The following is a 13,451-nucleotide window of genomic DNA, read 5'->3' on the forward strand; positions in this document are numbered from 1 at the left end:
ACTGATAAGGACATAGTCGCACACATAGGTACATCACACTCAGATAAACATACCACACACAGAAACACAGACATACACACACCACATACAGAGATGTGCATGCCACACAGAGACACATCCTACACACACGTTCAGGTGCCCGCATTCCCGCACCTGCACAAAAGCCCCCCTCACTTACAGACACACACATCTCTGGGTAGATGCCCTTGGAGGCTCATCCCCAGACGGACGCCCTCACATGCCCCCAGGGTGTGTCGCAGGCCTAGCCAGCCCGGACTCAGGGGCAACGCACACACACAAGGGACTTCTTGGCACCTCTGTGGCCACTGAATGTGGTCAACACCTGCCTAGTCTGTGGCTTCCTCTTTCTAACTGGCATCATGGACCCCACAGATGGAAACATACCAGGTTGGGTTGAAATAGGATGTCGGTCATTTAGGACTTCATTTGCGTTACCGTCTTTAGGTAGACGTTTCTCTCTGTGACAGAAAAGTAAATCTCTCTGGATTCCAAGTGTTTGAGAAGAGAAAGCACAGCCCTCTCACTCTGTCTTCTCTCTCAACCACTCCCACAGTAGGGAGCCCTGGGGGCAGGGGTGTTTCCTTGTCTACAGAAAGGGGCCAGGAGAGTTGGACAGGAGCAGAAGGTAACTTAAAAGAAAATGATTTTTCAAAAGCCAAGTGAGCAGCACCTGCTCGGTCAGTCGTGAGCAGTGACTTTGCCATGGTCATTACAGCCCAGGAGCCGTGGGGCCCAGGACGCTCTTTCCAGGAGACCTCCTGGGACCTTGTAACTGTTCCTGGTGGCCCCTTGACGGCACCCTGCCTTGGGCATCGCTGGCAGCTGCTGTTAATTTGATTCTCAAGGACCAGGGCCACACACCCCCTCCACACATCGCCACCTCCTCTGGCAGTAACTCTCTCTTAGCCTCCCATCTAAACACTGCAAGGCCCCTTGAGAAAGTAGCTTTTCTCTAGGGCATTCTCATGCTAACCAAGAAAGCTTACTCCTGACTGACAAACAAATGCTCGCTCTTCCCTGTCTTCCGAGAAAACAGGGTTTTCACTATTTACTTGTTGATGATTATCAAAGAACCATATGGTGCAATCTTCAAAGGGAGGCTTCTTCCCACTAGGCAGACAGCTGCCTGTTGCTGAGAGATCAGTATCTCACAGAGACTGTTTCTGAACCAGTGAATTGCCCTCCAGCCCAGTTGGCATTCCTTACATCAAAATCAGTTGCAAAATAAATCTAATTGGAATTTGGATGAGACCAGAATCAGACTCTCATCTCAACTGGTGATTCAGTCACAATTTTTAGACAAAAGCATAACAGAGTGAAGAGGGGAAGACCGGGTAGAAAGAGCCTTTTATGACCGTGTCACACACACACACACACACACACTGAATTCTTGGTGGCCAGGGCTGAAATTGGAGCCGGGGTATAAGTATAGTGACCAGAGATCTGAGACCTTTTCCTAGGAATTAGGATGAGAATGATAACTAGGGATTAAGCAAGGGCCTACAGAGTTGTTTTATACATGCCTGCCATACATACCACGGAGAGATTTACAGCCTTAGAGTGGAATGCACATGACACATGACAGTCATGCAAGGAGAGTCAGTAGCTGTATCTTTCCCTTCTACCTGGAAACCTAGTCAGACTTTTCTTCCAGAATCCCTTCCACCGTCTGGGAGCCACTTTGAAAGTAACATGGGGGTGCTGATTATTTCCCAGGGTAGCAATATGAGGCAGCCTAGGGAAAGAATTTTGAAAAAAAATTTTTTTCCACTAGAACTATTTAGGAGAGCAGCAGTATCCAACTTGGACTTTGACCAGAGCCTTGAAATTGCCACCCTCCTCCTGCAGCTAGGGCCTGGGCATCCTGAATTGTCCCAGATGGCTAAGGTCTCAGTTTAGCATCTTGCCAAAGGGAAGACAGTACTGAGCTCACTACACCCTTGCCTTGTGCTCATGGGGTGTGAGCTGGGTCATGAGGACAGGCTGCACCGTCTATAGTGTAGCCTGCAGCACAGGGGGGAGGGGGAGGGGGCTTGCACCACCTCCACGGGCAGGTTATCGATGCAGATAACATTCAGGGGCCTTTGCCTTTGACTTCTCACTGATGAGGTCAGCTAGGTGTACCAGTGTGAGAAGTAAGCACTGAGAGCAAGCCAGGGAGGCTGGAAATCAAGCAGCAAGAAATGGTCCTGTGATTCCCGAAGTGAGCTCTGAGGGTCGCCTGCATCATTATTCCCAAGCAGCTTGTTAGAAATACACATCCTGGGCTCCGACACAGATTCTGATTCACAAGTTTGTTCCATGATCATTAGGGTTTGAGAACGTGGAGTGGTGGAGTGAATTCAAGAATGTCTGGAACAGGGTCAGGGATGGGGCTACACAGACCTCTTAAGCACCCCCCAGGCTCCTTGGACAGTGCAGGCCTAGGTTCAGGCTGCCATCCTGAGCAGGGTCTAGGATTGAAAGGCCCTCAGTGACCTCTGCCCAGACACTTTGACTCTCTCATCTTGGGGCACAGGTGCCTTCCTTCCCTGGGCTCCCCAGGGCTTCGAACCTTTTTTGCTTGAAGGGCAGAGCAGGGTTGGACCGTGTCAAGAACAAGATGAACCAGAGATGGGTCAAGCTGAATGGGGGAATGATAGAGCTGAGGTTTTACAAAACATTCCTGAAAGATCACTTCGTCCCCTTTCTAGAACTTTGATAATGGTGACTCTCGCTTGGACTCCAGCGAATTTTTGAAATTTGTGGAGCAAAATGAAACCGCCATCAACATCAGCACCTATGCAGACCAGGGGAACAACAAGCTGCTTAGGTGAGTGGAGTGAGGGGGTAAGGGAGAGGTCCACGAGGGAAGGCTGGATAAGAGAAGGGATTTGAACCCCTTCCTACCTGCAAAGGAGCCACCAGTGTCAAAGTCAATGTGAAGTAAAAAGCAAATAGGGATTCTGTCCTGGTCTCTTCTGTGAACGTTACAATATCTGATCAAGTAGTTACTGTTTTTGGCCAGAAATTGCAAGGAATGGAAGAATGTAATTTTAAAATAAATGATCACATCAGACCGAAGTTGTTTCTGAGTGTCGTGGGTGATGTTTTAATGGTTAATTTTCTTAAGGAATTACTTTAATGTTCTATTTAACAATAGGTCTAAAATAGCTTTAGTTTTGATTTTAAGATTATCAGTGCTATTTCATGTAGAGAACTCTGTTACAAATGTAAGCACGTTCCTCTCCTTTTCTGGTATTATTCCAGAGTAAATATTAATAGAAATTAACCCGTAAGAAACTTCTGGTGTGGTTCCAGTATACCGGTAAAAATTAAAAATAGGAAAAGCACCTATTTGTTCAAAAAACTTCAGAGCATGAAGCCCAGATTCTAGGATTCTTTCCTAATAATAGCCCATGACCTTAAAGTATAATGTCTGTAAATCCTTCTTATTTTGATAACCTGAAATGAGGTAATATTTTACAAGTTCAACATCTGATCCTCATAATATCCCAGTGAAGGAGGGCTCCTCGTTCCCATTTTACAGATGAGAAAACACGTGCGGGAAGGTTGAATAACTAGCCCAAGGCCATTTGGGTTGTAAGTGGTTGAGCCAGGACTCAAATCCAGGCCAAGGGGAGAGGGAGGGAGCTGGAGTTCTAGAAAACTTTTCTGAAAGATCTCTTTGCAGAAGGGTGATAGTGGTGATGCTGGCTTCAACTCATGTTCTTTCAAATCACACATGCATTTCATATCATCTGTTTCTATCACTTCTGTTTGATTTTTCTAGTTGGGTTGACTTGACACGTATAGCATGGGGAAAGGCAACTGCTAGTGGAAGGTATGCAGGTGGTAAAACATTTGCCAATCCAAGTGAACAAAACCATCCAGGAAACTTTAGTCATCTTGGGCATATCATCTGAACAGCTTGAGTGATCTGACATCCCATATAATAAACTAAAGGTTGGATGCTTACAGGAGTCGGGACGCATAATGGTTGTAGGAGGTCAGTGTAGAAACGTTCTCTTTAAATAGTCCCCTTGGCCGCCTGCGGAGGCCTAGGTCTGTGTAATCCTGATGCTTAATTCCTTTCTTCGAGGCTGAAGCTGAGGTCTTGCTGACACGTTTCTGCTGTGTTTCGTTTCAGAGGACTCTGTGTCGATGCTCTCATTGAACTGTCTGATGAAAATGCTGACTGGAAACTCAGCTTCCAAGAGTTCCTCAAGTGTCTCAATCCAGCCTTCAACCCTCCAGAGAAGAGTATGCCTAACCTAAGAAATAGGGAGGGGGTCGTAGGGAGTGGGGGCATTTAGAGGGGGCCAAGATAGAGGGGATCGTGGAACTCTCCAGAGCTTACTAAGAAAATTCCCTTCCACGATTCTAGACTGGGCCCCAGCCCAGCATCTCTGAGCTGAGATTCAGGTCCAAAAATCTTCGGGTTGATGGTGGCGTTTGCTCAGATATGGTGCCTCTGGGGGACAAGCAGGTCTTGTCTGGGAAAGGGGTAACATGCACAGACTATAGCCAAGACGTCCTGTTCCACCCTCACCCTAAACTCTTGCCTCTTATTTCTGGTCCCACAGAGTGTGCTCTGGAGGACGAGACATATGCCGATGGAGCTGAGACCGAGGTGGACTGTAATCGCTGTGTGTGTGCCTGTGGAAACTGGGTCTGCACAGCCATGACCTGTGACGGTGAGCTGTGCGCCTCACGCAGAAGGAAGGGACGGCACAGAGACAGCCTCCTTCGTGAAATCACCATGAGAGAAGTCAGGGTGGGGATGGTGGGGAAGAGTGCAGTGGCTGGGTCCCAGCAGGGAAACTGGGGAGCGAGAGACTGGCTCATACTTGTAATGTCAGAGCTCTCAGGGGGCAGCATTGAGGGCAAAGCATTTATGCCAGATGCGTTATGCTGGAAAGTCACTCCAGAGGTTTGGAACAAGAGAGGTTCGAGACCCAGGACAAGATCAAATGTTGATAAGATATTAGAATGGTAATAATAATAATAAAGAAAGCAAATGCGTAAGAGTGAGAACTACATGCGTTTCTTCTAAGCACTTCACATATTAACCCACTTAATCCTTATGACAGCTTAGGAAATCCTATATGTCAAAGACTTAGGTGGTTGGAAGACAAAATCACTCTTGCTTGCCATCCATGCCAAGCAGGAAAAGGAGGCATGTTCATAGACATGTTTGAATTAACAGCACTGGGTCCCCAAAAAAAAGAGAAAGTTGAGATAGTTGAGACATGGGCAGGGTGGGTTGGGAGATAGAGATGTCAGGGAGAGTTTGGGGAGGAGGGGGCCGTGCACAAGCCAGCATCACCACTATCACCCTTCTACAAAGAGGTGTTTCAGAAAAGTCTTCTAGAACCCCAGCTCCATCCCTCTCCCCTTGGCCTGGATCTGAGCCCTGGCCCAGTCACTTACTACCCACGCACATTACTTTGGAGGTGTCCATTGCACTGGGACACTTTATAGTTAGAGAAATGTGGGTAATTCACCTCGCCTTCCATATGTTAAATGGGAAATGAAACTGAGAGCCTAAAAGGTAAATATTAGTGGGAACCCTAACTGGCCTCCCTCAGCCCACTGCTCTGAGCCTTGGTTCTTCTTACAGGAAAGAATCAGAAGGGGGCCCAGACCCATACAGAGGAGGAAATGACCAGATACGTCGAGGAGCTCCAAAAGCACCAGGTGAGTTGCAGCCTCCATGCTGGTTCAGGTATCCCTGTTGCCACCAGGCCCTTCCGCCACTCAGACACTGCCTAACTCCCCAGGTGGCCAAGGAGATGTGCTCTGTCCCATACAATAGGTCCCGAACGATATACCTGTATACCTGTATACCTTGTGGGGCCAGTATGCCCCAACAGATGTAGGTTACAACTTGGTAAATTGCTTTATAAGTTAGAATCAGCTGAGTGGTGGGTTGCAAATGAGTTGGAAGTGGTTTGCAAATGAGCATAGTCTAAAAACGCCTCCTGTTTCTTTTCACAACCAGTGCCCAGACCCAAAGACTATGAGGCCATTGAGGGCAGGCTCTATGACTTGCTCACCATTGTAGCCCTGCACTTAGCACAGGGTCTGGTGTATAGTTGGCTCTCAGTGAGCATGAAATTCGTGGATCTGGACCGCAGCGGAAAGGAGTTAAGTTAAATGCCAAGCTAGCTAGAACATAGCCTGGAAACTCAGAGATCCTGCTTCCTAGAGACTTGAGAAGATAATAAATCAGAATTCTGTTCGGGTCCTATGTCATTAAGTTGCAGGCCTTCTCGGGGAAAAGGTTCTGAGCAGAATAGTGATCCACTGACACATTTTTCTGAGGGCCTAGGGAGAAAACATGGGTATGCTGGACTTCTAGGCCTGTCTTTCCACTGGTTTGCCTGTAGTTTTAACAGAGGATGTTGCTCCTTGAATCATCTGTCTGTAAACTGGGTCTGGTAATACGGGCCTTCTCTCTGACATACAAGGTTTTAAGGAATATAATGGTCACAAGAACTACTGAGATGAGATATTTGACTTGAAAATCGAGAATTATTCGTATTGAACTGGGCGATTGGGATTGACATGTATACAGTGATGTGTATGAAATTGATGACTGATTAAAAAAGAGGTGAAGAAAGAAGAATTATTAGTATTAATAATAAATGCTCATGTTTATTGATGGTTTTTCGTATGCATTGTCATTATTGTCACTGATAGTGTAGAAACCTCATGCCATTTTTTTAAACAAATGCAGAAGCTCCTAGCCCTTTGTTTTTCCATATTTCAGCAGCCTTGAGCCTCCAGATGAGTATAAACCCTTAAAAGCAAAAAGAACTTAATAGGAATTCCTTTCATCTAGGGTGGAGAAATGATCAGAGTAGACAGTGGGGAGTGAATTATAATAGCTGACATTTTTTAGCGTCTCTGTTTTATGTGAGTTGCCTCGGAAGCAGACGCTAAGGCAAGGACTCAAGTACAAATAGTTTATTTGGGAGGCAGTCCCAGGAAACGGCAGAAGGGGAGTTGGGAAGAGAGCCCAGGAAGGGAAGGAAACAATAAAGAGTGTGTATCCAGGCATATTACCACTGGGAGCAAGTGGAGCTCAGTCCTGTTGCAGAACTCCAGAATAGTTACTATGCACAAGGGAGCAGGGAGCTGGGCTATGCCTGTATGAACTCCCATCAGCCATTGGCTGAGAGCAGCCACCAGCAAACATGAATTCCCTGGCACTTCTGCCCTGTCAGCATGTGTGGGCAGAGCAGGCTCCAGCAGCCAGAGAAAGCCTCAGGCAAAGAGATGCAGCTGCTGGCAGTAAGAAGCCAGGCCAGTGTACTGAAACGTTAAAGGCACGGGCTATGGATGGGGCACTGACAGTGTGTACTAGATGCCAGACACTGTTGTTTTTTATTCCCTATTTAATTTTTTTATTGAGATGCAATTCACATACCATAAAACTCACCCTTTTAAAGTATACAATCCAATGGTTTTTAATATATTCACAAGATTGTCAACCATCACCACTGTCTAATTCCAGAGCATTTTCATCTTCCCAAAAAGAAACCCCATACCCATTTGAAGTCACTTATTTTCTCTCCTCCCCCAGCCCCTGGCAGCCACTAATCTACTTTCTATTTCTATAGATTTGCCTATTATGGACACATATAAATGGAATCATATGATATATGTCATTTTCTGTCTGACTTTTTTCATTTAGTGTAACGTTTTCAAGGTTTATCCTTGTAGCATGAATCAGGACTTCATTCCTTTTTATGGCGAAATAACATTTCATGGTGTGGATATACTACATTTTGTATATCCGTTCATCAGTTGATGTATATTTAGGCTGTTTCTACTTTTTGGCTACGATAAACAATACTGCTATGAACATTCGTCTACAAGTTTCTGTGTGAACTTATGTTTTCAGTTCTCTTGGGTATATACCTAGGAGTGAGATTTGCTGGATCATATGGAAACTTTGTGTTTAACTTTTGAGGAACTTCCAGACCGTTTTCCAGAGTGACTGTACCATTTTATACCCTCACCAGCAGTATTCCAATTTCTCCACAAACTCACCAACATTTGTCATTGTCGTTATTTTTTATTAGCCATCCTAGTGAGTGTGAAATGGCATCTCATTGTAGTTTTGATTTTCATTTCCCTAATGACTAAAGATATTGAGCATCTTCTCATGTGCTTTTTGGCTTATAAGTAAGAATGTCTTCTTTGGAGAAATGGGCCACTGTTATAAGAGGTAGTACTAATTTTGTAGTTGAAGACATTGAGACACAGAAGATTTCATAATATGCCCAAAGTCCCCCAGAAAGTCACACGCCCATGATTCACGCTCAGGCAATCTGCCTCCAGAGCCTGTTGTTTTTTATTATTATTATTTATTTGTTTGTGTGTTTGTTTTTTGGGCTGCATTAGGTTTTCGTTGCTGCCCGCGGGCTTTCTCTGGTTGCAGTGAGCGAGGGCTACTCTTCATTGCGGTGCGCAGGCTTCTCAGGGCTTCTCATTGCAGTGGCTTCTCTTGTTGCAGAGCATGGGCTTCAGTAGTTGTGGCACGTGGGCTCAGTAGTGGCTCATGGGCTTAGTTGCTCCGCAGCATGTGGGATCTTCCCGGACCAGGGCTCAAACCCGTGTCCCCTGGGTTGGCAGATGGATTCTTAACCACTGCGCCACCAGGGAAGCCCCGAGCCTGTTGCTCTTAATGCTTCTCCCAACTTGGGTTCAGAACATTTTGTAGCACCTCCATTCAGCATCCTTTTCTTCATTTTTAAAATGAATATAATAATGTCTGACGTTATTGTTTCATAGGAGTTTAAATGGGGTCAGCTTTTAATTTAGCAACAGTCCCTATACAGCCGTGTCACGAGTAAGACATGATCCTTGTCCTCAAGTTGTTCATCATCCACAGAGGAGATAGACAAGTAAACAGAACTCAGCATAAGCATGTACCTGTCAATGCTATGTAAAGTTTTGAAGACTAGATAAATGCCAATAATTTTTTTTTTTTATTTCATAACGCTTATTTTCTCTTGCTTCTCAAAGGAAACAGCTGAAAAGACCAAGAGAGTGAGCACCAAAGAGATCTAATGAGGAGGCATCTGGGAAAGGTGTCCAGAGCCTGGCACCTTCTCTTCCACTTCAGCGCTGAGTCCAGTATACGCAAGTGTCTGCTACAATCGCCAAATCACCAGTATTTGCTTGTATAGCAATGAGTTTTATTTTGTCTGTTTGTTTTGCAATAAAGGAAATGGGGGTGGCTGGCTAGGAGGGCAAGGGCCATAGCCTTCATTTCTAGGAGTACTTTGAGAGAAACTGTAAATGGTGCTCGGGGGCTGGAGGCAAGCTAGGAAACTGCATCGGTGTTGGGAGAGTGTACCCAGATCTGGAACACTTCTGAGCCTACCACAGCTGTGAACATGCTACAGGGGGTGCAGGCAGTGAGAAAGAGCTTAGCAGGCTGTCCCCAGAGGAGGGATTTGGGAAGCTCAGTGGAGAAGACTGCATCCGGCTTCCAGCCCTTCCTGCTGCCATCAGCATAACAGACCTCTAGCATCTGTGCTTCTCCTCATGGCCCCAGCCACTGGCTCTAGATACACGGCCATCCTGCTAGTTACCCAGTGTCTGGGAGGGTGCACCCAAATGATGCAGATACTTGTAGACTTTGAGCCCCTTAGAGACCTAACCAAATTTTTAAAATACTTTTTACCAAAGGTGCTATTTTTCTGTAAACTTTTTTGGCAAGTTGATTTCATTCTTCAGTTATTATCATTATAGTATTGTTGTTGTTGTTTAATATTTTATTTTCTTGACTAGAAATTAAGCTTTTGTAATTATTTTTCATTAGTCCTGCCATTTCAGAGGTGGGAGAGTTTGGGGTTCTTCCTTGTGCAGGGACTGCTATCACCCGGACTCCCCCCAACCCTGCCACATACTAGATGCAGCCCAGAGTTTGCCCCCTGGCTTCCAGTGGGTCAGCAGTCTGCCAGAGGAGCAAGGAGTACCTCAGACAGAAGCCAGGAGAAGTGTCTCCATACAAAGCTTGTAAGATCCAAAAAGCTAATTTGTTTTCATTCATTCTTATAGATCCATGCAAATCAGTATTCCAAAGGATTGAGACCAGTGCAGCTAAGCAAGGCTTCGATGTCCCAGCCTATCAATATGCTCATTGATCCTCCACTAACTAGGAGAGTGACTCTGTCCCTGTCTCTTCCTATTTCTGGGCCTCTGTTTCCTCAGCAGGTAGGAATGCATTAAACTTTTGACTTGAGAAATTGTAAATTCTGTGGTTCTGATCATTGGTCCAGAAGGAGACAATGTGATTTTCCTCCTTCTCCTTAAGATAAATGAAACCTTGTTGTTATATAAGAGTCAGACAGCCAAAAACAAGCTGACCAAATCTGACCTCGGTCTGAATGGCCCCAAGGGTTGTGCTGTGATGTAGAGCCTTCTGGTAAAGCCTGCCCAGGAAGAGAGTGGGAAAGAGAACCACTTCACTTTGTCTTCACTTTTGCATTTCACCTTTAACCTTCTTGGGAACAGAAATGGCTTTCCCTTTAGAGATGAGGATGAAAGAAGGTTTCACATTTCGAGAGGGAAAAAAAATGGACATTGAATCTTAAAACTGTGACTGGGGAGAAGTCAGTCATTCCTGTGTCTTTTGGCCTCTGTGATAACTAACCCCACTCAATACCATGTTTAGGATGCGTTTGGAATAACAAAATTAAAAACTTGACATAAGATCTCATTTTCAGAAAGCAGATTACAGACCACCAAAGGGAAATGATGTAGGCTATTCTGCACAGGCAACTCTGAGACAGTTGTGCTGAAAATGGAATTCCTTCTAAACAGGTTTCCTTTTTCTCCTTTGAAAACATTCCACTTTGTTTAGAATTCTGAGCTTTTGTAAATCATCCCGCTTAAAAGCTGTCTTCCAACCCAACTTGTGTGGTCTGAAATGCACCTCCCTGTCAAAGTGCCTTGGAGAACCCCCAACAGCACGCCTTGATCAAGATTTGCCAGCCCTTGGACACTATGGAAGAGAGGGCAGGAGTACCAGTCTGTTTAAAGCAAGAAGGCAGAGTGTCTCCTCACCAGTTACATTTAGGTCAGTGGTTGCTATCCAGGACGACCCTACCCTGCAACATTGAATTCCCAAGAGCAAAATCTGCATTCCTCCTGTAAGTAGGGAAGCTACTGTCTGCACCATAGGATCATGTGATCTGACAATCATTCACGGAAAGCTGCTAAATAGCCTAGTCTGGGGAGTCTTGCATGAAGCTTTGCATGGAGCAAATAAACAGGATTAAATCGGGTTCAGTTCCTCCAGCTCTCTACAAGCACAGGGCTTAGACTGCAAGCTTCCTTGGGCTTTCTCTGTGTGTGTATGGTTTTTATAAACATATTACAGCATCTGTTAAGATTCAGTGTCCATGGAAACCTTCTTACATGCCATGACTCTGGACTCCATCACTGCTTTTGGAAAGCAGGGCTCCTCCACCTGCTAATAAGCCCATGTGGACCAGTCTGAATGTCTTCCCTTTATACTTGTGTTTTTAAACAGTCAAATTCCAAGAAGCAACTTGGACAGGTTTCTGTTGCCTGTGTATTTGTGAAATGTATTTGTATTTAGTAGGCTTCCTTATTGCATTTAACTTGTTTTTTGTTAACTCTTGATTCTTTTTTTTTTTTTTTTTTGGATACTATTGATAAATAAAGAAATTAAAATAATAATTGTATTGTTTTCTTTCCCCCAATCAAGGCCAAATAAAGTTGCAAGAACATTAACCATTTACCTCATAAAAGTAGATTTGAGTTTCAGGAGGCTTAAAAGAGGCCTGAAAAGTTTCTGCTAATCTTGGGACTACAGCTGCAGGGGGAAAGGTTTACTCAAGGACTGATAGAACAAGTTTATTTAAAAGAATCACCAGTGGTGGGTCTGGGTAGGAAGTAATGAGAAGTCAGGGAACAGTATTGGGTAGAGGTTAAACTAAATGACTCCTAAAACTGCCATGGATCTTATGAGACTGAATGGCATCGGGTGAGGCTGGCTGCGGGTAAACCTGTATGAGAAGCCAAACAAACCTGGGAAGGTGGCACAGGGAGCATACGAAGATCTGGTAGGATAATCTTAGTGGCTGTTTACCAGATACACGTGTATACCATAGGGGTAAACATATCCAAGTGGACTGAATGTTGGCTAGTTAAGACCCTCTGTTTTGCTCTATCTTGGAGACACATGACCAATACTAGTTCTCCATCTCCCTTTCCAAGTGATTCTTACAGATACCATGTACTCCCCACCAGCAATAATTAATTCTGTCTTCCAAGAGAGCTCATTACAGTTGGTTTAAGCTTTCTTAATTTTAGTCATAATGTGTAGAAGTCTTGCTTCTCTAAAATTATAGCCAGGTCACCTTAATTGGATTTGGGGTATTATTCAAATGCTAATCAGATATTAAAATGTCATCTCTGGTTGTGTTATTGCTACAAATTACTGATCTCATTAATCACCGTTTGATTCTTTAAACTTTCATTCTCAGAATTCTTAAACCCAATTTGAAGGGTACCTTGTCCACAACCACTTTTAAATGCTGGCTGGCCTCTCCCAACCTTCTACCATGCTCTGGGAGCACTTCTCCTGCTATTACAGTATGCATGTGTTCAGGAAATGAAAATGAATTGAAATAGCCTGAAAGAAGCATAATTTAGAAGGTAAGTTTCCTATAATCAAAATGTAACATTATGAGCTCTGTAAGTTAGAACAAATTACTGTGATTAACTTTAGTTTTGGAGTGCCTGTGTCAAGTCCCCATCAGTCCTCTTAAATTACTTCTGAAATAAGGGGGAGGAGAGAGTAAAAAAAGTCTATTGAATGAGTAGATCTAAGCAGATGCCCTCAGAGCCCCGGGGTAAATGTAGCATAGGTGGAATACATGAAGAACGTAAACCCTGGGCTACTGCTGCTGAAGGCTGATTCATGAAGTAACTAGGAAGCTTCATGTTGCTGTCTGAATGAGAGGTCTTCCTGCCAATAGGAGTTCACTTTTAAAAATTACTTAACACATTTCTTATTGATAAACTAATACATGCACATGGTAAAATAAATAATTCAAATTGTATCAAAGAGAATACAGTGAAAAAAATTCATCCTCTTAGAGGGTGTGTACACTTATAAATTCGCTTATAATTGCCACGTGTCCTTCAAAGAGGTTGCATGCATTTACTTAGAACTGCACCAAAAATACATACACTGAGCATGTCTATTTTCCCAAATGTTTGCAAGCACTGTGTCTTCAAACTTTGGGGTTTCTAACAGAGGAAAAATGATAACTCATTGCCTTATTTTTAATTAATTTATTTTATTATTCCTTATGTGAGATTGAGCATCTTTCCATGAATTATTGGTCCTTGTTCTTTTCTTTCATTCCCTTTGTTCATTTTCTGTTGGTTGTTGG

General features: G+C 44.2%; 1 protein-coding gene across 1 annotated transcript in view; it reads left to right on the forward strand.

Moving 5' to 3' along the window:
• The window catches only part of FSTL1 (follistatin like 1), a 50,771-nt gene extending 39,044 nt beyond the window's left edge, over window positions 1–11,727 (forward strand). The window contains exons 7-11 of the mRNA XM_068546667.1: window positions 2,715–2,833; window positions 4,151–4,263; window positions 4,587–4,697; window positions 5,624–5,700; window positions 9,040–11,727. Of these exons, the coding sequence (XP_068402768.1) occupies window positions 2,715–2,833; window positions 4,151–4,263; window positions 4,587–4,697; window positions 5,624–5,700; window positions 9,040–9,084 (465 nt within the window). The 3' untranslated portion in view covers window positions 9,085–11,727. The remainder of the gene's footprint in view (window positions 1–2,714; window positions 2,834–4,150; window positions 4,264–4,586; window positions 4,698–5,623; window positions 5,701–9,039) is intronic.
• Window positions 11,728–13,451: the final 1,724 nt, after the last annotated feature.

Source organism: Eschrichtius robustus, chromosome 6 (genome assembly GCF_028021215.1).
Source record: "Eschrichtius robustus isolate mEscRob2 chromosome 6, mEscRob2.pri, whole genome shotgun sequence".
Lineage (NCBI taxonomy): Eukaryota > Metazoa > Chordata > Mammalia > Artiodactyla > Eschrichtiidae > Eschrichtius > Eschrichtius robustus.